The 25,514-nt window shown below is 71.4% G+C and overlaps 10 protein-coding genes across 10 annotated transcripts; 4 read left to right on the top strand and 6 right to left on the bottom strand.

Annotated features, from left to right (window-relative positions):
- Positions 1-2,795: 2,795 nt before the first annotated feature.
- On the bottom strand, positions 2,796-3,178 carry AURANDRAFT_22926 (hypothetical protein; the record flags this gene model as incomplete). Its single annotated transcript, XM_009036742.1, has 2 exons — positions 2,796-2,895; positions 2,973-3,178. 2 exons carry the CDS (start codon positions 3,176-3,178, stop codon positions 2,796-2,798), a joined length of 306 nt encoding a protein of 101 aa, XP_009034990.1.
- Positions 3,179-3,379: 201 nt separating this feature from the next.
- AURANDRAFT_62760 (hypothetical protein) lies at positions 3,380-3,802 on the top strand (the record flags this gene model as incomplete). Its single annotated transcript, XM_009036898.1, has 1 exon — positions 3,380-3,802. The coding sequence occupies one exon, from the start codon at positions 3,380-3,382 to the stop codon at positions 3,800-3,802; it is 423 nt and encodes a 140-aa protein (XP_009035146.1).
- A 1,243-nt stretch (positions 3,803-5,045) lies between these two features.
- Positions 5,046-6,341, bottom strand: AURANDRAFT_62759 (hypothetical protein; the record flags this gene model as incomplete). The annotated part of the gene is made up of 1 exon (XM_009036741.1): positions 5,046-6,341. The coding sequence occupies one exon, from the start codon at positions 6,339-6,341 to the stop codon at positions 5,046-5,048; it is 1,296 nt and encodes a 431-aa protein (XP_009034989.1).
- A 209-nt stretch (positions 6,342-6,550) lies between these two features.
- Positions 6,551-7,841, top strand: AURANDRAFT_58849 (hypothetical protein; the record flags this gene model as incomplete). Its single annotated transcript, XM_009036899.1, has 3 exons — positions 6,551-6,958; positions 7,152-7,155; positions 7,180-7,841. 3 exons carry the CDS (start codon positions 6,551-6,553, stop codon positions 7,839-7,841), a joined length of 1,074 nt encoding a protein of 357 aa, XP_009035147.1.
- A 483-nt stretch (positions 7,842-8,324) lies between these two features.
- Positions 8,325-8,912, top strand: AURANDRAFT_5074 (hypothetical protein; the record flags this gene model as incomplete). The annotated part of the gene is made up of 1 exon (XM_009036504.1): positions 8,325-8,912. A coding segment is annotated over one exon (588 nt), but the record flags the coding sequence as incomplete, so codon positions are not given.
- Positions 8,913-10,283: 1,371 nt separating this feature from the next.
- Positions 10,284-11,075, bottom strand: AURANDRAFT_59961 (hypothetical protein; the record flags this gene model as incomplete). Its single annotated transcript, XM_009036740.1, has 1 exon — positions 10,284-11,075. A coding segment is annotated over one exon (792 nt), but the record flags the coding sequence as incomplete, so codon positions are not given.
- Positions 11,076-12,110: 1,035 nt separating this feature from the next.
- Positions 12,111-13,621, bottom strand: AURANDRAFT_23593 (hypothetical protein; the record flags this gene model as incomplete). Its single annotated transcript, XM_009036739.1, has 2 exons — positions 12,111-12,974; positions 13,037-13,621. 2 exons carry the CDS (start codon positions 13,619-13,621, stop codon positions 12,111-12,113), a joined length of 1,449 nt encoding a protein of 482 aa, XP_009034987.1.
- Positions 13,622-14,812: 1,191 nt separating this feature from the next.
- Positions 14,813-16,516, top strand: AURANDRAFT_23252 (hypothetical protein; the record flags this gene model as incomplete). Its single annotated transcript, XM_009036900.1, has 1 exon — positions 14,813-16,516. One exon carries the CDS (start codon positions 14,813-14,815, stop codon positions 16,514-16,516), a length of 1,704 nt encoding a protein of 567 aa, XP_009035148.1.
- A 285-nt stretch (positions 16,517-16,801) lies between these two features.
- AURANDRAFT_62755 (hypothetical protein) lies at positions 16,802-17,131 on the bottom strand (the record flags this gene model as incomplete). The annotated part of the gene is made up of 1 exon (XM_009036738.1): positions 16,802-17,131. One exon carries the CDS (start codon positions 17,129-17,131, stop codon positions 16,802-16,804), a length of 330 nt encoding a protein of 109 aa, XP_009034986.1.
- A 3,637-nt stretch (positions 17,132-20,768) lies between these two features.
- On the bottom strand, positions 20,769-21,392 carry AURANDRAFT_5583 (hypothetical protein; the record flags this gene model as incomplete). Its single annotated transcript, XM_009036509.1, has 1 exon — positions 20,769-21,392. A coding segment is annotated over one exon (624 nt), but the record flags the coding sequence as incomplete, so codon positions are not given.
- Between the last annotated feature and the right edge of the window lie 4,122 nt (positions 21,393-25,514).

Here is a 25,514-nt window from a genome sequence, read left to right as displayed (position 1 = left end):
GTCGCACCGCTTCTGCTTCGGGTCCCACACGCCGCGCGGACCGTCGCGCCGGAGAACTCGACGCTGAGGCAGGCGCCGCCGCCCGCGGCGAGGGCCTCGTCCTCGACGCGCGCCGCCCGCGTGTCGCCGAGGGGGTTGGCGGCGCCGCCGGCGGCCGGCGCCGCGGGCGCGCCCGGGGGCGCCTCGAAGGCGGGCATGGTCTGCATGTTCGGCATGGCCTGCATGGGCATGGGCGCGTTCATGTTCATCATCGCGCCGCCGCCGCCGCCCATCTGGAGCGCCATGGTGCTGCGAGGTGTGGGTGAATCTGCGCGACGAAGAGCTTGCTGTCGGAGTCCTCGGCGAGGGACAAGTCGAGAGCTCGAGGTTCAAGTTGCCGCTACGGTGAACTCTGACATCCTCGAGAGCGTCCTCAAGCTGCCGACGTCCTCGCCCCAGGGGACCTCCCAGGTGACCTCGGAGTTCCGCCCGTCGAGGCGTCGGCCGCGGGACCGCTCGAGCCTCGCTCGCGATGCGCGCGTCTTCATGACGATCGATGTTAAGCTTAAGGTACCCAGAGGAACTCCAGCGCGGCGCGGCGGAGCGCGCCGTCGAGCCGGGACAGGAGGACCACCGCGGCGGCCGTCCGCGCCTCGCCGGGGCGGAGGAGGTCGCCCACGGCCGGCGGCGCGGCGCGCGCGAGGTGGAGGAGCTCCGCGGCCGCGGTCGCCGCGTGGATGAGCTCGGCGGCCGCGGCTCTGTCCCGCCGCCGGTCGGGCAGCACGACCGTGCCCCGCCACTTGGTGGAGAAGAGGCTCGTGCTGCTCGTCGAGACGGAGTGCGCGTCGCCGTCGGCGACGGCGACGAAGCACGCGAGCGCGCCGTCGACGGGCGCGCCGACGAGCGTCGCGCCCCCGCCGGCGAGGGGCAACACGTCGAACTGGAAGAGGCGGCCCCCGACGTGCGCGACGGTCTGGGCGACGACGCGGGCGCCGGACGCGCGGCGGACGACGCGCGCGACGGCCGCGCGCTCCTCGGCCGACGCGACGACGTCGCGGAGGCGCGCGCCCGCGCGGACGCCGAGCGGGGGCTCGAAGCCGACGCAGCCCGTCACGGTGAGCGCCGCGTCGAGGCTCACCGCGCAGCGGCCCGCGTCGTCGGCCGGCGCGGTTTTCGACGCGCCGCCGTACCGCCGGCCGCGCGCGCGCCGCGCGCGCCGCGCGCGCCGCAGGGCCGCGGCCGCGACGGCGGCGCCGAGGAGCGCCGCGGCCGCGGCGGCGACCCAGATGGTCGCCGCGCGGCCGCCGCCGCCGCGCGAGGCGCCGCGGTCGACGTAGTGGAACGGCGACCGGTCGAGGCTCAGCGGCCGGCCGCAGCCGCTGTTCCGGTGGCTCATGTAGTCCGCCATCGTGAAGCACGTGTCCGCGGGGCCGAGCATCTGCGACGTCCACGTGAGCAGGTCGTGCGTCGACTCGTTGAGCTCGTCCCAGCGGAACGGGTCTCCCGCGCACGCGCCGTCGAGGAAGTAGCGCTCCGCGAGTTCGTCGCCCTCGCACTCGAACGCGCGCCACAGGTCGGGCGGGGCGTACAAGTTCGTCATCCAGCCCGGCAGGGCGCTGAAGACCTTGTAGCACACGCGCGGCTCGTAGGCCCGGTACAAGGCGGGGAGCGCGTCGCACCCGAGGGACCACGCCGTGTAGTCGTAGACGCGCGTCCCGGGGAGCCTCGGGATCGGCCACCACTCCTCGATGCCCACGAGCCGCGACGCGTCCACGCTCGCGCGCGGGAGCACCGCCATGCTGCTTCGCACGTACACGTCCGGCGCCCCCCCGAAGACCCGGTTGGACCACGAGAGCGCCGTCGACTGCACGCACCCGTCGACCGCGTCGTAGAAGAAGGGGTCGTCGGCGAGCGCGGGCGCTCCCTCGCAGTACGGCGCCGCGTACCAGTCCACCAGCCCGTCGCGTCGCACGGCGAGGCTCCCGCGACGGCCGTCGACGCAGTAGCCGATCCGCAGGTACGTCGTCTGGAACAGCGAGGACGCTCGGCAGTCGCTGCTCTCGTATTCGTGGAGCTCGTAGAAGTACTGCTCCTCCTGATCCCAGGGACCGCTCCACTGCCCGTAGCAGGCGTTGCAGGACTCGGGGCACGACGAGAGCCGCTCCTCGACCTCCTTTTGGAAATCGTAGGGAGTCCACCACGCGCGCGCGTAGGTCCAGCAATCCTTCCCAGCCCAGCGTTGAGCGCAGTCCGCGCTCGTGTCCACGCACGAGGACGTCGCATTCGTCAGCTGTCGCGCGGAGGCGCCGCCGCCCGAGCTGCCCGCCGCTGCCATCCCATCCGTCAGCTGTCGCGCAGAGCCGCGAACGCTGCCCGCCGCTGTCATCTCATCCGTCAGCTGTCGCGCAGAGGCTCCGCCGCCAGAGCTGCCCGCAGTGTTGACATCAGCTCTCGCTCTCAGTCATGCGTAAATCTTCAAGGCGTCAGCCCCTCGGGAGTCAAGTTGAAGTGAGTACTTCACCATGATGCTAGCTGCACGCGCAAACGCTGCGCGCGAGGCTGCCCGCGCGGCCGCCACCATGGCCGCCGAGTCGCAGCCCGCGGACGCGAAAGCAAAGCTCGACGAGGCGTCGGCGCTGCACGAGCACGCCTTGAATTACGCCAGGCAGGGCAAGTACGATGCGCGACCGGAGGCACCGCGCGCTCTCGATACAACTCCCGGACGCGCCGCCTCTAAAGACACACGTTCACCACCGTGAGTTACGAAGGAGGGCGCGCGCGGGGACGGAGCGCGGCGGCGGGACCGGGGCCATCTTCTAGGTACTCGCCGGCGTCCAGCGTTGTATGACTATGACGAGAAACTCCTGGTCGAAGGCGACGAGCACTTCGTGGCGCTTCGCGCGGAGTCGAAGGTACCTGCGTCGCGCGCGGCCGTGGGCGTGGGCGAGAGGCGCGCGCGCGGCGGCGTCTGGCGTCGGACGCGGGACCGCCACCGCAGCTCGTTCTTCGGGTTGAGATCCCGGACGACGCCGCGCGCCTTCCTCGAGAGCTGCGACATGAAGTCCGCGTAGATCTCCGCCTGCGCCTGCGTCATCGACGGCAGGCGCCGGAGGACCTGGCCCTGCTTCGAGCAGATGACGTAGCCCTCGACGCCCGCTTGGATTTTCACGCGCTCGAGCGTCTCCTCGACCTCGGACATGGCGGCGACGGACCCGGCGAGGCCCCGGGCGTGCGGCGCGGGACGGCGGCGGCGGCGCGAAGCTGCGGACCGGTTGTATAGCGCGGTTGCGACAAAGGGCGGCCGTATCCCCACGTTTGCCTCGAAGCGCGGTTGGTTGACGCTCCGCGGCGCAGCCCGGCTCGTTGCCCGGCGCCGCCCGCCCGACGCCCGCCGTCGCCGATGGACCCGCCGGAGATGACGGCGACGACCCAGGACCCGGAGATCGCCGGCGCGTCCAACGACTCGGAGCGCATCGAGCGGCTCCGGGCCCAGCGGGCCGCGGACCGCGAGGCGCGGCGGGCCCAGCACCTCATGGCGACGAGCGGCGGGGCGCCCATGGACGCGGCGCAGGCCGCCGCGGAGCGGCCGGACCCGGAGCGCTTCGCCGCCGCGGGCCTCGTGCCCACGGACGAGACCATCCTCCGCGCGCGGCGCGAGTACTACCCGGACGTCGAGGCCGAGTTCCTCAAGGAGGACATCCGCAAGAACAAGGAGCAGATCGCCGGCTGGGAGCAGCGCGCGACGAGCGTCGTCGACATGCTCGCCGAGGCCCAGCGCAAGATCGACGAGGCCATGAACATGGCGGAGCTCGACGACGAGTAAGCTCCCGGGGGCCGCGACGATGTCGGGTCGAGATTAGGGGGCTACATGACGGCGCAGCTCAGGCAGGACTGGTCTCGTCGGTCGCGCTGCATCGACGGTCGCCCGGGCGAGAACGGCTGCGCGAAGACGGGCGGCCTGCGCGCGGCGCGCGGCGTCGGCGCGCGCGCGGCGCCGCGCCGCGGCGCGGTTCCGAGACGTGAAGCGGCCGGAGCGCATGGCGTAGGGGAAGGAGTCGAGGCTCCCGAGCTGGAGCGTCTGCGCGCCGAGGAACTCGAGCGTCGCCTGCGAGCGGGGGGGGCGGCGTCCGCGCGGCCGCGGCCGGGGACGCCGCGGTCGCGACGGTCTGCGCGCGCGTCTCGTCGTTCTCGACGACGCCCTGGAGGTAGGCCTCGAGGGCGCCGCGGCGGGCCTCGATGAAGTCGTCCTTGAAGTTGCCGAAGGTCCGCTTGCCCGGGAGCTTCGGCGGCAGGTCGCCGAGGTGCCGGATGCCGTCGGCGAGCGCGCAAAAGTCCGTGTAGCGCCGGTGCACGACCCAGCGGTGGCCGTCGACCTGGACGAGCACGTCGTAGGACACGAACTTGGCCTTGCTCACCGCCTGGCGCTCGAAGCCGGCGCTCGGCATGGACACCATCAACCCCGGGAGCACGGGCGCGGTGCTCCCGGGCGTGGTGGAGTCGCTGTAGTGCCGTTCTGGCGTGCCAGGAGATCTCCCTGCGGATGAAGCAGCACGCTGCGGGCTCGGCGCGGAGTCGTCGATGCTCACGGCCTTGGGCGGCGGCGACGGCGGGGCAGCCCGCTCGACCTCGAGCGGCATCGCTCCCTATTCGGCCTTCGGAACCTTGCAGTCGTTCATGTTGGTGTTGATGCGCTTATTGAACCCCTCGAGGCCGCGGCGCCCCTCGCGCACTCTAACATATCCCGCCGGCGGGATATGTTAACTCGAGCGGCTCCGCGGCGCGTCCTTTATACGGGTGCTTGCTTATATCCAGGGCGCGCGCCTTGTGCGCGCGAGGCCGGTCGTGGGTGGCGACGCGAGGAGCGCGAGCGCGACGATGATGGAGGAGGCGTGCATGTTGCTGGTTGCTTGCTTGCTGTTTGCGGTTGGTTGGCATCCATGGAATTTTTTTCTTCCACCATGCCACAGGCCGGAAGTCATCCGGAATCCAGTGTTCGACTCGGAAACCCTTTCGAACGAAGCTCGCGGCCTCCGCATGGGTACTCGCAGCGGCCCGTGAGTTACTCCTCAGCTGCCGGCTTCGCGGCGGCGGCGCTTCGGCGGCGATTCGTCGGCAGTCTCCGGCGACTCGTCGCCGTCGGACTGCGTGAGATCGATGGCGGCCGGCTCTGGGAAGTTGCAGGGCCGCCCAAGGGCCCGCGCGCGCTCGTCGTAGGCTCGCGCGGCCTCCTCTTCCGTGTCGAAGGTGCCAAGGTGACGCGAGCTGTGATATGGGCTCTTGCATTGCGCATACCAGCGACCGTTGTGTGTTTGATACACGCCGACGTACTGGCTGGATCCGCCCTCGCGCGACGATTCGTCGCCTTCGCTCTCAGAGTTGTCGTCGTCGTTCTCGTCCGCCGCAGGTTCCGCGTCGTCGCGCGCCGTCTCGGCCACCGCCGCGGCCGGCGCCGCGACGCGGCGCGCCGGCGGCGCGTAGCGCGTGCCGAGGACCGCGGCGCCGTCGCGGTACCAGTGCGTGCTCCGATCGCAGATCAACGCCAGCGGCACGGTCTCCGTCGTCGGCGGCCCGTCGGCGCTCTCCAGGAAGACGAGGACCGCCGCGTCGCCGTCGACCTCGTGGACCTGGGCCGGATACACGGAGCGGTACGCCGCGTGGATCTCCGACGAGCCGGGCCCCTTCGGGTAGCGCGCGGTCACGATGGCGCCCTTGACGAGTTTCGGCGGCGGCCGGGCCGCGCCGAGGGACAGGAGGTCGCGGAGGTAGAAGCGGAGCACGACGCTCGCGCGCGGCCCCCTGAACTCGACGGCGTGCGTCGCGAAGGCGCGCGACGCGCCCGAGAGGACGTAGAGGGAGTTCGCGGGCACGTCGAAGGTCGCGGCGCACTTGGGCGCGCGGCCGCGGACCTGCGCGTCCGGCTTCAACGTGAGCGAGCAGCGCGCGGTCGTGAACGTGCAGATGACGTCGCCCCAGCCGGGCCGGTCGACGTGGCCGCGGATCTCGTCGGCGCCGGACGAGTCGTTGATCTGCACCCAGCCCACGCGGTAGTGGCGCGCCAGCTCCGGCAGGGCCTCGTGGACGCCCGCGAGCAGGCGGCCGACGCACGCCGGCGGCGCGCCGTGGCGGCCGAGGCGCGTCGAGCCGTCGGAGCTGCGCTGCTCGCGGTCGAGGAGGGACTGCGGCAGGTCGGCGTCGCGGAACTGAAACATCTTCGTGAGCTGATGCTTCGTCGACCCGAAGCGCTCGCACACGCCATTGACGCGCGCATCTTTGAGGAAGGTTTCCACGTCGCGCGCGATCGCCGCGCCCGCGGCGACGTCGGCGAACTGCACGCCGTCGAACGGGTTGATCTTGCGGAGCATGGCGCGCGTCGGAGCGCGCAGGGCGCATCCAGCCTCGTTTACAAAAGCTTGCCTCCAGCCTCGTTTACAAAAGCTTGCCGCCCATGCCCAAGACTCTGGCAAAAGGTCAAACCATTTCGTTGAACGCGTCGAGCAGCCCCATCGGCGGCGCTCGAACGCGGCGGCAGCCTCGCGCACCGTCGAGCGCCGCGGCAGCCTCGCGCGCCGCCATGGGCACGCCGCTCTACGTGGGCAAGGCCCTGCCCGACGGCGAGGTCGGGCACCTCCTCGGGTGCGGCAACCCGATCCTGGACATCAGCGCCATGGTCGACAAGGACATGCTGGACAAGTACGAGCTCGAGAACGGGGCCGTGATTCTCGCCGAGGAGCGCCACATGCCGGTCTACGCCGAGCTCCAGGAGAAGTACGAGGTGGAGTACATCGCCGGCGGCGCGACGCAGAACACGATCCGCGTCGCCGCGTGGATGCTCAGCGGGCGGAAGAAACGCCCGGAATGCGCGTACGTCGGCTGCGTGGGCAACGACGAGTACGGGCGCAAGCTCGCGGCGACGTGCGCCGCCGGCGGCGTGCACACGAACTACCAGATCGACGAGGAGACGCCGACGGGCACCTGCGCCGTGCTCATCTCGCGCGCGGACGGCGAGCGGCGGCGCGGGAAAAGCGCGCGACGCGCCCGACTTCAAAGGCTCCGCTCTCGGCCGTTTTCCACTCGTTTCGGCTGATGTTTCGACGAGCGATCTTCTCTCGGCACGGTCTCGGAGCGTGGATGCGTTTCTTGGAACGCGCGCGCGCGAAACGCCCCGATTGAAGCGACGTTGCATCACCCGCCCGCCCCCAGGCGAGCGGACGCTCGTCGCGAACCTGGCCGCGGCGAACAACTACCGGCGGGAGCACCTCTTCCACGACCGCACGGTGGAGATGATCCGCGGCGCGGGCATCGTCTACGCCGCGGGCTTCTTCCTCACGAGCGGCGGCGTCGAGTGCATCGAGCACCTCGGCGAGCACGTCCACGCGGCGGCGACGGCGGGCAACCCGAAGCGGTTCTGCATGAACCTGAGCGCGCCCTTCATCTGCGAGTTCTTCACGGACCAGCTCGACGCGGCCATGCCCTACGTCGACGTCCTCTTCGGCAACGAGACGGAGTGCATGGCGCTCGGCCGCGCGAAGCGCCTCGGCGACGACATCGCGCTCGTCGCGCTCGCGATCGCGGCGATGCCCAAGAAGAGCGGCGCGCGGGGCCGCGTCGTCGTCATCACCCAGGGCGCGGACCCGACCCTCGTCGTCGAGAACGGCGTCCTCCACCGCTACGCCGTGTCGCCCCTCGCGAAGCAGTCCATCGTCGACCTCAACGGCGCGGGCGACGCGTTCGTCGGCGGCTTCCTCTCCCAGCTCCTCCTCGGCAAGGGCGTCGCCGACGCCGTCCACGCGGGCCACTGGGCCGGGCGCGTCATCATCCAGCGCTCGGGCTGCTCCGTCCCCGAGAGGTGCGACTTCGCCTGAGGCGTAAGGAAGGCGACAGACCCCCGGCGCTTTCCGCCCTGCCACAACAGAGCCGATCGATTGAGGCTCCGATCCGCCGCTCTCGCCGCAGCCGGCCGCAACAGCTCGCCGCGAGCGCTGCCGGGCGCGGAGCCCGAGGCGCGACGCGGGCTCTGCGAGGGCCTCGCCACGCTCGGCGCGGTACGAACCACGGCCGCGCGCCGCTCGGCGCGGTAGGCACCCATGCTGCGCCTCGGCCGCTACGCCATGCCCGGCGCGGCGGCCGTCGTGGCGCACCTCTCGCTGCCGCGACGGCGGCCGCGCTGCGAGGCCGCCGGCGCGCCCGTCGCCGCCGCGGCCGAGCCGCTGCCCGTGGGCGCCAAGGTCGAGGGCAAGGTCCGCAAGGAGCGGCCCGAGTACTTTGACCCGATCGTGCCGTACCCGGAGTGGGACGGCAACTGGGACGGGCGGCTGCACCTGCGGCAGAAGAGCAAGGACGGGCCGCCGGCGCCGACGCGGCACATCATCCTCGTGCGCCACGGCCAGTACGACGAGTCGTCGAAGGACGACGAGCGGCGCGTGCTCACGGGTTTGGGCCGCGACCAGGCCGTGGCGACGGGCCACAAGCTGCGGGCCGTGCTCGACGCGTCCGGGTCCCCGGACACGGAGATCCGCATCCGGTCGTCGACGCTCACGCGCGCCAAGGAGACGGCCGCGCTCATGATGCCGCACCTGCCGGATCGGACCGAGCACCTCGGCTGCGATCCGAACCTGAACGAGGGCCGGCCGGCGCAGGTCATCCCGGGCAAGGCCTACTCCAACGCCGTCGTGCGCGCCGACAACGACCGCATCGAGGAGGCCTTCCGGTCCGTGTTCTACCGGTCCGGGCCCCGCGAGGACGGCGCGCTGCACGAGTACGAGATCGTCGTCTGCCACGGCAACGTCATCCGCTACTTCGCGCTGCGGGCGCTCCAGCTCCCGCCGGAGGCCTGGCTCCGGCTCTGCACCTTTAACTGCTCCGTCACCTACCTCGTCGTCCGCCCCTCGGGCTCCGTGTCCCTCCGCGCGCTCGGCGACATCGGCCACCTCCCGCCGGAGCTCACGACCTTCTCCATGCACCACGGCCTCGAGTGGTGAGGCCCCGAGCCCTCGGACCCGCGCCCTAACTGTGTATTTCGACGTCGCGCGGACCCGAGTGAGTGGTCGGTCGGCGATGTTGAAGCAGACCTTGAAGCCTCGCTGAAGCAGGAGGCTAGGCCATGGCCACCTCCCCTGCGCCGCAGCGCTGCGCCCTCGTGACGACGCTGCTGCTGCCGGCGGGCGGCGCGTCCGTGGTCGTGAGCTTCGTGCGGTGGCACCTGCACGTGGGCTTCGAGCGCATCTACCTCTACTTCGACGAGGCCGTGGACGACCCCGTGGGCTGGGCCGAGCTCACGGCGGCCTTCGGCGCCGACGATGCGCGGCTCGTGCGGGCGCGGCGGAGTCCCGAGCTCCTGGACGCGCAGCGCGCGACCTGCGCCTGCTGGCGCAAGTTCGGCGCCTTCGCGGGCGACGAGGTCCAGGCGCGGCAGGCGCTGAACGCGGAGCACGCGGCCGGCGCCGCGCGCGCCGCGGGCCTCCGCTGGCTCGCGCACCTCGACGTCGACGAGCTCTTCCACGCGGCGTCGCCCGGGGCCTTCGCGGCCCACTTCGCGGCCCTCGACGCCGGCGGCGTCGGCCACTGCACGTACGCGAACCACGAGGGCGTCGCCGAGCGCCGCGACGTCCGCGACTACTTTGCGGAGGTGACGCTCTTCAAGACGAACCACCACCTCGTGCCCCTCCGCGCGGACGCCGTCGAGGCCATGCGCTGGTGGCGCCGCAGGAGCGGCCGGGGCCAGTACCTCCTCTGCTACGACAACGGCAAGTCCGCGGTGCGGCTCGTCGACGGCGTGTCGCCGACGTCCGTCCACGCCTGGGCGCTGCCCGCGGGCTGCGGGCTGACGCGGCGCACGGCCCTCGCCGACGCGCGCCACCTGCGGGTCGGCGACGTCGCCGCGGACGCGGCGACGATGCCGTGCGTGCTCCACTACGTGACGTGCGGCGAGTTCTGGCTCCGGACCAAGTACGAGATCCTCGGCGACTTTGGCGACGCCTGGTTCGGCGGCGACCTGCCCATCGCGCCGTCCTACCACCTCGACGCCCGCGACGTCGTGCGGCGGCGCGACGCGGGCGCGCTGCGCGCGTTCTACGCGGCGCACCTCGACGTGCCGGACCCCCAGACGCTCGCGCGCCACGTCGCGTCGGGCGCGCTCCGCCGCGTCGAGGGCCCCCGGGCGCTGCTGCGACCGGACGCGCGGCCGCCGCCGCCGCCGCCGGCCGCGGCCGCGGCCGCGCCGGCCGCGGCGCCGCCGGCCGTCGACGTCGCGGCCGAGAAGGCGTTCCTCCTGAGCGCCGCCGCGGCAGGGCAGGCTGAGGATCCCCCGGGCCGCGTCGCGATGAGGACCTTGAAGGCGAGCGCGGGCCGCGTCTTGCCCTTGGACGAGAGGAAGTCGGCCTGCGCGCGGAGGAACTTCGTCGAGAGGAACGCGTCCGCGAGGTCCCGCGACTCGCGCTCGTTGACGGCCTTGAGCGCCGCCGTGTCCGCGAAGCCGCGGTGGGCCTTGGCGTAGGCGGGATCCGCGAGCCAGCCCCGGACGACCGCGTCCGCCGCGTCCAGCAGCTCGTCGTGCGGCACGCAGCGATCCACGAGCCCCGCCGCCGCCGCCTCGGCGCCCGTCGGCGCCCAGCCCTCGTCGCCGAGCATGCGCGCCGCGTGCTCGGCGCCCATGAGGTACTCGAAGTGCACCGACGAGCAGCCCTCGGGCGTCACGCCCAGTCGCGCGAACGGCGTCGAGAACGTCGCGCGCTCGGACGCGACGACGCCGTCGGCGAGCGTCGCCGTCGTCACGGCCGCGCCGATGTTCGGCCCGTTGACGGCGACGCAGAGCGGCTTCGGGAAGTCGAGGAACGTGTCGAAGACCTTCTTGTTCGACCGATAGATCATTTCGTGCAAGGCCGCGGGCATCATGGGCGTGAGTGACGACGCGAGGTCGACGCCGGCGCAGTAGTAGTCCCCCGCGCCCGTGAGGATGACGGCCTTGACCGCGTCGTCCTGCGCGGCGTCGACGAACTGCGTGTGGACGCTGAGGAGCATGGCCTGATTCCACCCATTGTATTTGCTGGGGTTGTTGAGCGTCACCGTGCGCACGCCGTCGCGGTCGGAGGCGAGGGTGAGCGGTTCCTTGGTCGTTGAGAGGCGGCGGAGGGCGGCGGGGCGGCGCCCGAGGCTTGTTGCTGCGGCGCGGAGCATGCTTGTATTTCCGCCGGGCTGTATTTCTGCCACACAGGAAGAGTTCCGAGGGGGTTGACCGCCGGTATGCCTGCAGTGCCCCGATCAACGTACATCTAGGTGCACCCGTACGAAATATTAATAAAGATCAATCATCGAATTCCGGCCGGCGGAGCCAGAGTCATTAGTCGTCCATAGAGGCTGTACGTCGACCGCGCGCGCGGGCGCGGTGTCGCGGCGGTCCGCGGGCTGAAATCACGGCCAAAATTGGGTTATGGTCGTATCAAAGCAAGTTTGATGATATTCGCGCGTTAATTGCACGTTTGCGATGGCTTTTTGCGCGCGGTCGCTGGTTCGGGTCGCGAAATCGCAAGATTTAACTTCAACAAAAGTGCTGAAGTTCAATAAAAATGTTGACTTTTAAATCCAGGCTATCAGAATCTGAGTTTTGATCGGTGCACTGTATGCCTGGTAGTATGCGCCCGCTATGCGGGCTTTATGCGGGCTTTATGCGGGTGTTATGCGGGTGGTATGCGGGTGGTATGCGGGTGGTATGCGGGTGGTATGCTGGTGGTATGCGGGTGGTATGCGGGTGGTATGCGTCTGCTATGCCGGTGGTATGCGTCTGCTATGCCGGTGGTATGCGGCTGCTATGCTGGTGGTATGCGCCTGCTATGCTGGTGGTATGCTGGTGGGCTGCTATGCTGGTCTTATGCGCCTGCTATGCTGGTGGTATGCGGCTGCTATGCTGGTCTTATGCGCCTGCTATGCTGGTGGTATGCGCCTGCTATGCGCCTGCTATGCGCCTGCTATGCGCCTGCTATGCGCCCGCTATGCGCCCGCTATGCGCCCGCTATGCGTCTGCTATGCGGCTGCTATGCGGCTGCTATGCTGGTGTATGCCGTGGCTGGTGTATGCCTGGTGGTCGGCCCCCTCTGGAAGAGTTCAAGTACGCCTTCAACCAGTCGCTAAAGCTCGCTTCACGCGCGGAGCTTCGGCGGCGCAGTGCAGGACGCGTCGTAGGGGAGGTAGTCCGCGTCGTCGAGCCATGCGCGGAGGAACTCGAGCGCCGCGGCGGGCTTGAACTGGGGCACCATGTGGCCAGAGCCGCGGATCGTGAGGAAGTCGAAGTGCTGCTCGTAGCGCGTCACGTAGCCGCCCATGCGCTTGCAGCCGTCGAGCGTCCAGGGCCGCCAGGTCTGCGTCGTCGCGTAGCCGAGGCGCGCCGTCCAGTCCTGGGCGACGAAGGAGTTGATGCCCGGGTCCGCGTCGCCGTTGTAGACGAGGCTCCGCAAACCCGCGGCCGCCGCGCGCCGGTAGATGGGCAGGACGTTCGCCTCCGTCGAGCTGTAGTTCATGCCGACGCCGTTGTCGCCGTTGAAGAAGTTCGCGGCGCGGGGCACGTGGAGCGCGTCGCGCACGGACGACGCGTTGACCCAGAGCGTCTGCGCGTCGCCGCCGCCGCAGTAGTAGTCGTTGACCGCGCCGCCGAGCGCCGGCGCCGCGTCGAGGCGCCGCCGAAGCCCTTCTTGGTAGATGCAGTCGTCGTAGAGGTCGTACTCGAAGTAGCCGCCGACTTGCGTGTCGATCTCGTCGAGCAGGAGCTGGCAGCCCGGCGGCGCCGCGCCGCCCCGGCGCAGGTAGGCCATGCCGCACGTGTCCATGATGTCATCAAAGAGCAGGTTCGACACCTGGCCGTGGCCGTAGAAGAAGATGACCTTGTACCAGGGCACGTGAACTGGCCCGCAGAGCACCTCCGTGCCCGCGCAGCCGTCGCCGACGGCGAAGCCCTTGAGCTGCGGGCGCACCGTCGGCGCGTCGTCGTCGAGGATCCTCTCGACGAGCTTCGGGACGTAGATGCCTACGACGTTCGGTTCATGTCCCCCCGCCATCTCTCGAAATGGACGCCGGTAGCGATGCCCGCATAGCTTTCTCCCGTCAGGTACAGGTCGTTGCCGCGGCGCTCGGGGAAGAGGTCGAACCAGCCCTTGAGCGCCGCGTAGGACGCCCGCGCCATGCGCTCGTCGTCCCAGTCGCCGCACGCGTTCCCGTCGCCCGCCGGGTCGTCGCCGCACTGGCTGAAGCCGACGGGCGGCGGCCAGTCGAACATGAGCACGCTGCCGAGCTGCGTCCAGCCGTACTCGTTGTAGAAGAGGCTCGGCACGCCCGTCTTCTCGAAGGCCGCCGTCCGCGTGGACCGCTCGTCGAGCACGAGCGGCCCGAGCTCGACGAAGACGCCGAACATCGACGACGCGCCGGGGCCGCCGTTCGTCCACAGGATGGTCGGGTCCTTGGCCGGGTCGCCCTCGCTCTCGTGGTAGAGGTAGTGGACCTTCATGTCCATGCCCATGGCGGCGGAGACGTCGACGAAACCGCTGTAGACCTTGCTCGGCAGCGGCTTGTCCCAGCCGGGCAGCTTGGGGACGGCGTCTGACGCCGGGGCGGCGAACGCATAGCAGGGCAGCAGCGCGAGCACGAACGCACGGTCCATTTCTTTCGCGGCGAACGCATAGCAGGGCAGCAGCGCGAGCACGAACGCACGGTCCATTTCTTCGCGGCGCGGCTGGCAGGCTGATATTGGTGCCAATACAGCTTCAATTCAGCGATTTTACCACAGCTCGAGCTCGCGCGCAATGGGCCTCGCCTCGCGCCGCCGCCTGCGCCGGCAGCGCACCGCGCGCACGGCCATGCGTCGCAGCATCAAGCTCCAGGAGCTCGCCACGTTCCCGCCCTTCGTCGGCGTCTACGACGACGCCCTGCCGCCGGCCATGCTGGAGCGCCTCGCGGGCGAGGCGCGCGCGCTCTGGGCGAAGAGCGGCGGCGCGCGCACGTCCGCGAAGTCCTACTGGGTCGACGCCGCCGGCCCGCCGCCGCGGAGCGCGCTCGGCGCGCTCGCGCGCGCGGTCATCGACGCGCACTTCGGCGGCGCCGCGCGCGCGGCCGTCGCGGGCGCCGAGGTCTGGGCGCAGCGGCGGTCGGGCCGCGGCGAGAAGGGGCTCGAGTTCCACTTCGACAAGGACGAGCGGGCCCTGGACGCCGACGAGGACGACTGGCGCCACCCGGCGCTCGCGACCGCGACGTACCTCGCGCCCGCCGGCGCGCCGTTGGTCGTCTTCGACACGGGGTCCGCCGCCGGGCCGCCGCGGCGCTCGCCGGAGCGCGCCTGGGTCGTCGCGCCGCGGGCCGCGCGCCACGTCGCCTTCGCCGGCGACCGGCTCCACGGCGTGCCGGACGAGATCGCGACGGCCGCGGAGACGCGCGGCGAGCGCCTGTCGGTGCTCGTGAACGTGTGGACGTCGCGGCCGCGCGGCCTCGCGGACCTGGGCCACGACGACGACGCGGGCGAGTACGCCTGGCTCCACCTCGCAACGGGCCGCGACAACCGGGCCTTCCTCCCCCTCGCGCGCGTCGCGCCCGGCGCGGACGGCCTCCACGAGCTCGCGGAGCATCGCCCGGGCGACACGGGGCCCATCCCCCTCGCCGCCTGGCGCGCCGCCGCCGCCGCGCCCGCCGCCGCGCTCGAGCTCCGCTACGTGGGGGAGTCGTAGTACGGGGTCGGGGAGTCGACGGGGAGTCGGAGTGCGAGTCCCGCCGCTTTCGCTGAGGCAACACAGCTTCACACAAATACGGAAAGCCGCGCGGGAGAGCAAAAATGCAGGCCATGCGCCATGCGCGGATCGCAATGCAGTCCGCACGGAGACCGTTCGCGCCGCACGCGAAAAAGCTCTCCGCGGTCCCGAAGCCCGGCCCGCCGCCCTTCGTGTACCGGGACCTCTTCGAGCAGACGGAGCCCGTCGACGTGCCCTACCGCAAGCTCGAGGGCTCCGAGGCCTGGGTCAGCGAGGTGGCGGGCCCCCTGGGCCGGAGCTACGTCCACGTCGCGCCGGAGGCGCTGACGGCGCTGACCAAGGCCGCGATGACGGACGTTGCGCACCTGCTCCGGCCAGGGCACCTCCGGCAGCTCGCGTCGATCCTCGACGACCCCGACGCGTCGTCGAACGACCGCTTCGTGGCGCTGGAGCTGCTCAAGAACGCCAACGTCGCCGCGGGCATGGTCCTGCCGGGGTGCCAGGACACGGGCACGGGCATCGTCATGGGCAAGCGCGGCGCGCTCGTGTTGACGGACGGCGACGACGCCGCGCGCCTCGCGCGGGGCGTCTACGAGACCTACGTCGAGCGGAACCTGCGCTACAGCCAGGTCGCGCCCATGGACATGTTCGCGGAGAAGAACACGGGCTCGAACCTGCCCGCGCAGATCGACCTCTACGCCGCCGAGGGCGACGAGTACCACTTCCTCTTCGTCGCCAAGGGCGGCGGGTCGGCGAACAAGACCTTCCTCTTCCAGCAGACCAAGGCGCTGCTGAACGAGGCGTCCCTGCTGGCCTTCGTCGAGGAGAAGATCAAGGGCCTGGGGACCGCGGCGTGCCCGCCGTACCACCTCGCGCTCGTCGTCGGCGGCCTGTCGGCGGAGATGACGCTCAAGACCGTCAAGCTCGCGTCGACGAAGTATTTGGACGGCCTGCCGCGGTCCGGCGACGCGAACGGCCGCGCGTTCCGCGACGAGGCCTGGGAGGCCAAGGTGCTCCAGCTCACGCGCGACCTCGGCGTCGGCGCGCAGTTCGGCGGCAAGTACTTCTGCCACGACGTGCGCGTCGTGCGGCTGCCGCGCCACGGCGCGTCGTGCCCCGTGGGGCTCGGCGTGTCCTGCTCCGCGGACCGGCAGGTCCGCGGCAAGGTCACGCGCGACGGCGTCTTCCTCGAGGCGCTCGAGCGGGACCCCGCGCGGTTCCTGCCCGAGGCGTCCGTCGACGGCGACGGCGGCCTCAGCGAGGCGGTCGTCGCCGTCGACCTCGAGCGGCCCATGGACGACATCCGCGCGCAGCTCTCGCAGTACCCCGTCGCGACGCGGCTCTCGCTCACGGGCACGATCGTCGTCGCGCGCGACATCGCCCACGCGAAGATCCAGGAGCGGCTCGACGCCGGCGAGCCCATGCCCCAGTACCTGCGGGACCGCATCGTCTACTACGCGGGGCCCGCGAAGACGCCCGACGGCCACGCGTCCGGCAGCTTCGGCCCGACGACGGCGGGCCGCATGGACTCCTACGTCGGCCCCTTCATGGAGGCCGGCGGGTCCTTCGTCTCCCTGGCCAAGGGCAACCGGTCGAAGCAGGTCACGGACGCCTGCAAGCGCTACGGCGGCTTCTACCTCGGGAGCATCGGGGGGCCCGCGGCGATCCTCGCGCAGAACTGCATCCGCAACGTCGAGGTCCTCGAGTACCCGGAGCTGGGCATGGAGGCCGTCTGGAAGATCGACGTCGAGAACTTCCCCGCCTTCATCGTCGTCAACGACAAGGGCGACGACTTCTTCAAGAAGTGGCTCGGCTGACCCGGCCGGCGGGGCCTCGCGCGGGCGCCGCAAGCGCGCCACCTTGTACACGTTAAAATCCGATGATCCAGCTGAAGGCACGGGAACGATCGTCGGTCGAAACCTGATGATCCAGCTGAAGGCACGCGAATGAGTTAAGAAATGTATTGTTGAACTTTGAAGTCGACGTTTGTCCAACCGGGCGGTTTCTTGGGCGACGCCGATTGGTTCGACAAGCAGCCCAGCTTCGGTGCCAGCGACAGCAGCGTGTCGAGTGCAGCCCCCGCGCCGCAAGGAACACCATGTCTAAGGGCACGGGCGGCGCTTCATGCACACGGAAAAGGTGGGCGTGAAGGGGTCGACGACGCCCGCGGCGACCATCTGTTCGGCGATCGCGCACGCCGCCAGCGGCTGCAGCGCGTCCGCGAGCCAGCGGCCGGCGCGCGCCTTCTTGCTCTTGGACTTGTCGACGAAGGCCCGCACTTCGTCCTCGTCGATGCCGTAGAGCGCCGCGAGGCGCTCCGGCGTGGAGTAGTACTCCGTCGGCACCGAGACCGAGAAGCCCTTGCGCACGGCATCCTCCGCGAGGTGGCCCTCGCGGCAGAGCAGCTCGAGGTCCTTGGGGTGCTTGACCATGGTGACGCTCGAGCTGCAGGACCTCCTCAGGTTCGGCAGCATGCCTTCGCGCAGGTCGAATGGAAATTTCCAAACCCGACTTTCAATCTACGCCTCTTCGTTTTCGACGCGACGTCTCCGGCTGTGTGCTTCGACGAGAGCAATCGATTCGTCTAAAAATCGGCCGAATCGACTTTCACGAGAAGTACGACAACGACGCGTCGCCCGAGGCCTTCCACTGCGTCGAGTGGAAGACCGTGACGCGCGGCCACAGCCAGCCCTTCATGGTGCCCGACAAGATCGTCTACGAGGACGAGTGCGACCTGAAGTCGCCCGCGCTCCACGCGGAGTTCGACGCGCGCGAGAAGCTCCGCCAGACGGGCTTCGAGGTCAAGGTCGTCAAGCTCGCGGTGCCGATGGGCGCCGAGCCCCTCGTCCCGTCGACGCACACGACGACCTTCGGCAAGACCCAGGAGGCGCTCGTCACGAAGCTCCGCAAGGACATCCTCGCCGAGGCCGACGAGCGCTTCCGCGCGCTCCAGACCCGCACGCTCCCGCTGACGTGAGCTACAAGCCCAGACGAGGAGCACTGATGTAAGGGCCGACGCCTGAGGGCGCCGACCTTCCTCGCGCTCGCACCTTCAACCCGGTGCTTGCGGCTACACCAGCAGCTCCGCGCTACCGACGTCTTCGGACATCGCCCACGGCGCCATCACCGGCGCCACAAGAAGCCCACAAGCCAAGAAGCACTCCGACGAGCTCAATCCCCGCCGGCGCCACGCGACGATCCCGACGGTCCATCGCCCGGCGCCGCCGCTCCCTCCCCCCGAGCTGGCCGCCGCTTGAAGTGCAGTAAAATACATTCGTTCTCACGCGACGGTTCATTTGGCGCGTGGAATTCGACGGGTGCGCCACCATGGCCCCCGCCGCCGGAGCCCTCCACCCGCTCTCAGCCATGCAGCTTCATCGAACGAACAAGACTAGTCGCTCACGCGACGGCCGCGGGCCTGGGCGGGGCGTCGTGGAAGGGCGCGTCGGCGAGGTCCGGGTCCGCGACGGCCGCGTCCTGGCCCTTGCCGAAGCACATGACGTCGAGGCACCGCCGGTCGTCGGACAGGAGGCCCGCGTGGAACGCGGCGAGCTCGTCCCGCGTCACGGCGCGGACGCGCGCGGCCACGCGGTCCGCGCGGTCGAAGAGGGGCCCCTCGGGCGCCGGGTGGTCGACCTCGCCCCAGAAGCGCGACGCCTCGCGGTACATGGAGTCGTCGGGCTCCGTCCACTTCGTCGCCAGCGCGTCCTTCGCCCGCTCGAGGTCGACGGACGCGACGTCGAAGCTCCGCACGAACGCGTCGAAGCGGTCGCGGAGCGCCGGCGGGTCCGCGGTCTTCGACTGCACCGTGAGCACGACGTGGAGGCGGCCGCGCGTGGACGCGTAGCGCGCGGAGACGAGGTAGCCGAGCTGCTCGCCTGTGTGGAAATCAACCACTGGTTTGGGGGGTCCCCACCAAACTTCAGAACTCTCTATCTCGGGCAAATCGAAGTCGATTCGGCTGATTTTTGGACGGATCGATTGCTCTCGTCGAGTTCTCGAAGCACAGCAGAAAGCCTTGCGTCGAAACGGTCGCATACGCGCACATTGAAGTCGGGTTGAATATTTGATTTCCACACAGCTGCTCGCGCGTCCGGAGCTGCGTGAAGAAGGGCTCCTTGAAGACGTGGACGAAGAGCGACGTCGCCGCGTGGACGGCGAGGTCGTCGCGCGACCCGACGTCGTAGCTGCGCTGGAGCGCCGCGTTCTCGTCGGCCGCCGCGTTCGGCGACGGCCGCGCCACGAGCGTCGAGCCCCTGGGAATCAGCCGCACGCGCGGCGGCGCGGGCCAGGCGGCGTCGCCGGAGATCGGCAGCCGGTCGCGGACCGCCCTCGCGAAGCCGCGCGCGTCGGCCTCGTCGACGGCGCCGTGCGCGTGGACGAGGACGCGCGCGCCGGCGAGCGCGCGCCGCGCGTGCGCGGCGACGTCCTCGAGCGTCGCCGCGTCGACGGCGCCGCGGAGGTCCGCGAGCGCCGGCGTCCGCTCCTGGAGCAGCTCGCGCTTCCACCGCGCGGCGTGCGCGTCCGCGCGGCCCTTGTCGAGGTTCCGCAGGTGCCGCGCGAGCTTCTCCCGGCAGCGGTCGAACGCGCCCGCGTCGGCGACGACGTCCGCGAGGCCCTCGAGCGCGGCGTCGAGCAGCCGCCGCAGGCCGTCGCCGGCGAGGCCCGACACGTCGACGTCGACGCAGCCCTTGGCCCAGGCGGCGCCGACGTCGTAGCCCAGGCCGCTGCACGTCGCGTCGTAGAGCGGCCGCTCGAGCGCCTGGGCGGCAAAAGGGTGATTCAACGTCGCTTCAACGTGAGTGTTCCGCGCGCGCGCGTTCCGATAAAAGCATCTACGCTTCGAGACCGTTCCGAGAGATGATCGCTCGTCCAAGAATGAGCCAAAACGAGTGAAAAACGGCCGAGATAGGAGCCTTTGAAGTTGGGCATGTCGCTCTCTTGTGCTGCCCTGTCGAGCGCCTCGAGGACGACGCGCGTCCAGAGCTGCGTCCGCGCCCAGCTGGCCGCGCCGCCGGCGCCGCCGAGGAACGGCGACGCGACGCGCACGGTCACGTAGGCCTTGGGCTGGCCGAAGATCGCGTCCGTCTTCCACCAGCACGCGAGGCCGCCGTCTGCGAAGCACGCCGGCGGCCGCGCGGACGCCGCCCGGCGGCCCGCGTCGTCCGCGAACGCGAAGATCTCGTTCTTGAGGCGCGCCGGGTCCGGCAGGAACGGGTTCGGCGCGGGCGCGCCGAGGTCCGCCGGGTCGACGGCGCGGCCGCGGGCGACGGCCGCGCGCAGCGCGGCGAGCTCGCGGTCGGGCACGTCGCGCCGCGCGTGCTCGACGCCGTACCACCGCTCCGTCGCCAGGTCGGAGAAGCCGGGCCCGCGCCCCGCGTCCTTGGTGGCGACGTGGACGACGATGCGCGACGGGTCGCGGAGCGCGTCCAGGAGCGTCGCGACGAGCGCGGCGCGCGGCGGGCTCCAGCCGTCGCCGCGCGCGGCCGCGAGGCCCGTCCGGCCGCCGACGAGCGCGTCCGCGGGCGCGTGGTCCTGGAGCGACCGCGCGAGCGACGGCGCGAGGCCGTAGGCGCTCGCCTTGGAGTACATGAAGTCGAAGCGCGCGCCGGAGACGACGGCGAGCTCGCGCCAGAGCCGCCGCGGCGTCACCGCGTCCTCGCAGTCGCGCGCGAGCGCGCCGACGGCCTCGAAGATGCGCGGGAGCACGTCGCTGTAGCGCCGCGCCTCGCCCCGGGGCGTCAGGTCCACGCTCAGCGAGAAGCAGGCCGCGTCCTTGAGGGACGGCGCGACGGCCGTCGACAGGCCGTGCGCGAGGCCCTCGCGCTTGAGCGACGCGAGCAGCGAGTTCGGGCCCTCGTGGCCCAGCGCGTGCGTGACGACGCGCTCGCCGCCGTTCCAGTAGGCCTCGCGCAGCCCAAAGTCGAGGGGCCAGATGACGCGCAGCGACCGGAGGTCCCGCACGGGCCGGCGCTCGTGGACGCGCGCGATCGGCGGGAAGAGCGGCGCGGCCTCCGGCGCCGCCTCGAAGGCGCCGCGCTTCGCCATGGCGCCAAAGGTCGCGAGGCACAGCTCCTCCAGGTCCTCGAGGCTCCGCGGGCCCACGAGGCACGCCGTCGCGATGGCCGGGTCGTAGCGGTCGCGCCAGAACTCGAGGAGCGCGTCGCGGACGCCGTCGAAGCGCAGCGTCTCCAGGCACCCCGTCGAGAAGTTGGAGAACGAGTGGGCCGGCGACGCGGACAGCCGGAGCACCTGGTAGGCGCGGCGGCCGTCGTCCTGCAGGTTCTTCGAGTGCTCGGCGTCGACGGCGTGCATCTCGCGGTCGACGCACGACTCCGCGAGCAGCGGCTCGGAGAAGAAGCGCCCGAAGCGGTCCAGCGCGCCCTCGAAGGCGCCGTCGACGACGTCGAACTGGAACGTCGTGAGCTCGCCCGACGTCGACGCGTTCGTGCTCCCGCCGTGCGTCGCGACGTACTCCTTGTACGCGTTGTCCGCCGGGTACGTCGCCGTGCCCTGGAAGAGCATGTGCTCGAGGAAGTGCGCGAGCCCCGCGCGGTCCTTGCGGTCCGCGTAGGCGCCGACGCCGACGGAGAGCGCCGCCGCCGCCTTCTCGCCCGCGGGGTCGCTCACGAGCGCGCACGTGACGCCGTTGGCGAGGCGCACGACGCGGTAGGACCGGTCGTCCGACGCCGACGACCGGGGCGCGCAGAGCCGCTCCAGGCCCGGCGGCGGCGCGCGCGCGACCGTGGCGTCCGCGGCGCGCGGGCAGCTCGACCCGATGAAGTCCGTCGTGCTGTGCGCGTCGCCGCAGTCGACGCAGCACGGCGGCTCGTTGGCCCAGCCGCCGCCGGGCACGCTGAAGTTCGCCATGACGGGCGCGACGCGACGCGCGCGCGCGACGCGTGCGAACACGCGAAGAATCGCAGCCGTGCGACTCGCAGCGGTGCGTGTGTGGAGGAGACTGTGTGTGTGTGTCCACTCTTGCCGAGACGCGCTGGTCCCTGCGCCCCAAGACCAAGAAGTCAGGCCCTAGGACTATGCCGCCTCGCGTCCATCATGGACTCTTAAGGAAGCCATGGCGTCTCTAAGAGTGCGAATGCTGGGGTCGCATGAAGTTCAAGGTGCACAGTTCAAGCATTACGTTGAGACTAATTTTGCACAGACACCTCCGCGGGCAGCTGTGGTTCGGGAGGTACTTCCGGTGCCGCGGCCGGAGCAGGCGCCGTACTCGCGTCCGCGTCCGCCGGCGACACCGCGGCCTCCTCCGAGGCCGCCTCCTCCGAGGCCGCCGCCGCCGCCGCTTCGGCCTCCGCCTGCGCCTCGGCCGCTTCCGCCTCCGCCGCGAGCCGCGCGGCTCGCGCGCGTAGGACCTCGGCCCTGGCGGCCTTGGCCCTGGCGACCTCCGCGAGGCTCGCGGCCTCGTCGACGGGGTCGTCGTCGGAGTCGACGTCGGACCAGCGGTCCGTCTCCTCCGGCGGCGGCGGCGCCGGCAGCGCCGGGAGCGCCGCCTCCTCCGGCGCCTCCTCGAGCAGGCCCGCCTGCGCGGCGCCGACGCCCCCGCCGGCGAGCGCCGCGCCCGCCGCGGCGCCCAGCGGCCCCGCGAGGAGCCCGCCGACGACGGCGCCCGCCGTCGCGCCGCCGGAGTAGGCCGCCGTCCACTGCCAGAACGACCGGTTCTCCGGGGCGAAGAGCGCGTCGTCGACATTCGCCGCGCCGGACTCGCGCCAGAGCCGCGCGGCGTTCTCCGCGACGACGGCCGCGTCGCGCGCGACCTGGCGCGTCGCCGAGTGGCGGTCGCTCAGGAGGAGCCGCGCCTCGTTGACCAGCGCGAGCGACAGCGACACGGCCGACGCCGTGCCGCCGTCGCCGCCCGCCGCGTACGCCGCCGCGCCTGCGGACGCGAGCCGCCCGACGCCCACGGCGAGCGTCTTCACGCGCGCCGACGTCTGCAGCGTGCGCAGCGACACGCGGCAGCGGCGGCTGCCGAGGGCGACGCGGATGCGCCGCAGGTGGCCGAACGCGGCGAGGAGCCCCGCGGCGTCGCCGCCCCGGAGGTGGCGCGCGGCCAGGAGCTCGAGGCCGCCGCCGCCGCCGTCGCGCGCCAGGAGCGCGGCGCAGCGCAGGTCGTCGGCGGCGGCCGCGAGCGCCGCCGAGTCGGGGCTGCGGCGCGCGGCGAGGTCCGCGGCGCGCGCGTCCATGAACGCCGCGTCGAACGCCGCGGCCTTGCCGTCGACGACGGCGCGCAGCGCCGCGAGGCGCCCGAGGTCGACGAAGACGAGGGGCGCGAGCGCGAGCGCGACGACGACGAGGCCCCGGTCCGCCGTCGCGAGGCTCGCGACCGCGAGAGCGACCGCGACGAGCAGGTGCGGCGCGTCCGCGAGCGCGCGGCACCCCAGGGCCACGCCGTCCGGAGGCGCGACGGCGCGCTCCAGCGCCTCGACGCGCCCCGCGGCCCAGTCCGCCGTGTCGTCGGCGTCGAAGCGCTCGTCGACGAGGCGGTGCTCGAGCGCGCCGAGCGCGAGCACCTGGGCAGGAAAAGGGTGCGAAATTTCCAACTTTGGAGGCTCATATCTCGGTCGTTTTCCACTCGTTTCGGCTAATTTTTGGACGAGCGATCATCTCTCGGAGCGCCCTCGACGCGTGGATGCTTTTCCCGGAACGCGCACGCGCGGAACATTCATGTTGAAGCGAACTTGAATCACTCTTTTCCTGCCCGGCGCGAGCACGGACGCGCCCGCGGCGCCCGCGCCGAACGCGGCGACGGCCTCGAGCACGGCCGTGATGACGTTGAAGTCGCCCGCCGACGGCGCGTCCCAGAGCTCGGCGACGTAGTTGAGCAGCGACGCCTGGAGCAGCTCGTCCTCGCTCAGGTCCTCGAGCGGCGCCTTCGCGGCGCGCGCCGTCGCCGACTTGAGGGAATCGCGGAACGCCGCCGCGAAGAGGTCGCCGAAGCGGCCGCCGCAGCGGCTCCCGCCGAGCGCGTAGCGCAGCCCGACGCAGCCCAGGAGCGCGAACCGGTGCGGCCACGTCATTGTCGGCGACGCCCAGGCCCACGCGAGGTACGCCGCGGCGGGCCCGACGAACGCGTCGTCGCCGCCGGCGCCCGCGGCCGCCGCGCAGCCCGCGGCGACGGCGACGGCCGCGGGGAGCAGCGCCGTCCCGTCGGCGCGGACGCAGCAGAGGCCGAGCGACGCCGCGGCGGCGACCTGGGCAGGACAAGGGTGCGAAATTCCCAACTTCAAAGGCTCCTATCTCGGTCGGTTTCCGCTCGTTTCGGCTGATTTTTGGACGAGCGATCATCTCTCGGAGCGCTCTCGAAGCGTGGGTGCTGTTTCCGAAACGCGCGCGCGCGGAACACTCACGTTGAAGCGACGTTGAATCACCCTTGTCCCGCCCTGGCGGCGACGGGCCCGAGGCTCCAGAGCGCGACGCCGACGTCGCGCGCGAGCGCCGCGCGCGACACCATGTCGTCGCCGCGGCGCCGCGACCACGCCCAGGCGCCGGCGCCCGCGGCCGCGGCGACGCACGCGCTCGCGAAGGGCGCGCCGACGCAGACCAGCGTGAGGCTCACCGCGACGCCCGTCCCGGCGCGCCGCGCCTCCGGCGTGTCGCGCAGCCGGTCCAGCGTGCCCTGCACCGTGAAGGCCGCGATGGCGCTCGGGTCGATGGCCGCCGCCGTGCGCGGCAGCGCGGCCGTGAGCGCGCGCCCGTCCAGCGAGGTGGGCTTGTAGGTGGCCATCTCGCGCGAGCGATGCGCGCGGGGAGTGCGGAGTGATGCGCGCCGACGCGTCAGGCGGTCAGATGGGGCTTTGACCGAAATCGCGCAGGTAGTGTGATGGCTCAGGGAGTATGCGGGCGGCGCACACGGCTGACGAAAACAGCCTGGGCAAGCCCCATGCCCAACCTCTTGAGCGACCGAGGGAAACACTGACCTTGAGTTTGGCAAATGTCTCCCCGCAGCGCGTCCGTGAGCGCGCGCGAGGCCACGGTGGGCCGCGCCCCGGTGCCTGCCGCCCGGCAGGGACCCCCGGCGGCGCTCGGCGTGCTTGGTTGCTCGGGAAACGGTACTGCGCGCGCGCACGCGTGGGTCGCGAAAGTGCCGGAATTCGGCGGTCGAGACGAGCTCCGGCGCATCGACGATTTCTGGGACTCCTTCGCGGCCAAACGCTCCTCCCGGTGGTACGAGTTGACGCTGCGACGCATCTCTGGTCGCGCGTCGATTTTTCGACGATTCGCGAATGTCCGCCGGGCGCCGAGGCGCCGTTACCGAAAACGCGAGCCGCGGTGCGCCTGCGGGCGCTGGCGGCGGGCTGGCTGTCGTCGAAGGCGTGGACCATACGTTACGAGCGGGCGAAGGCATCGGAGTCGCCCCGGGTCGCGAAATCGGCGTGTAAGATGTGGTTTCGGCTCCAGAGCGCCTCAAATAGCCCGAAAACGCATGTTTTCGGGACCATGCGCAGCGTTTCGCGTCGACCGATCACCGTCGCTGTGTTCCGCCGGGCGGTTCGACATCACAGAGCTCCTGCACGACGATCTACATCGTCTCCGACGCCCAGAAGGTGCCCGGCGGTCGCCGAAAGCGCCTCGGCCGAGAACCGGCGGATGGCAACCGCGGCCTGATGCGACCGCGTCCGGGCCTCGGCCGGAGTCCCTGCGGCCTGCCAGTCCATGTGCGGTCCCGACCGCCGCCGCGGACCGCTGGACCGCCGCAGAGAGCGCCCTGGGCCGCCTTTAGGGGTCCAAAACAGCTCGTTTTCGCTTAAATGGGCTCCGATGGGCTCGCCAGAGTTCCTTTCTCATTCAACTAACCCTCTC

This window comes from Aureococcus anophagefferens, assembly GCF_000186865.1.
Source record: "Aureococcus anophagefferens unplaced genomic scaffold AURANscaffold_5, whole genome shotgun sequence".
NCBI lineage: Eukaryota > Pelagophyceae > Pelagomonadales > Pelagomonadaceae > Aureococcus > Aureococcus anophagefferens.
Note: the sequence above shows the minus strand (reverse complement) of the source record. Positions and strands in the feature narration are given on the sequence as shown.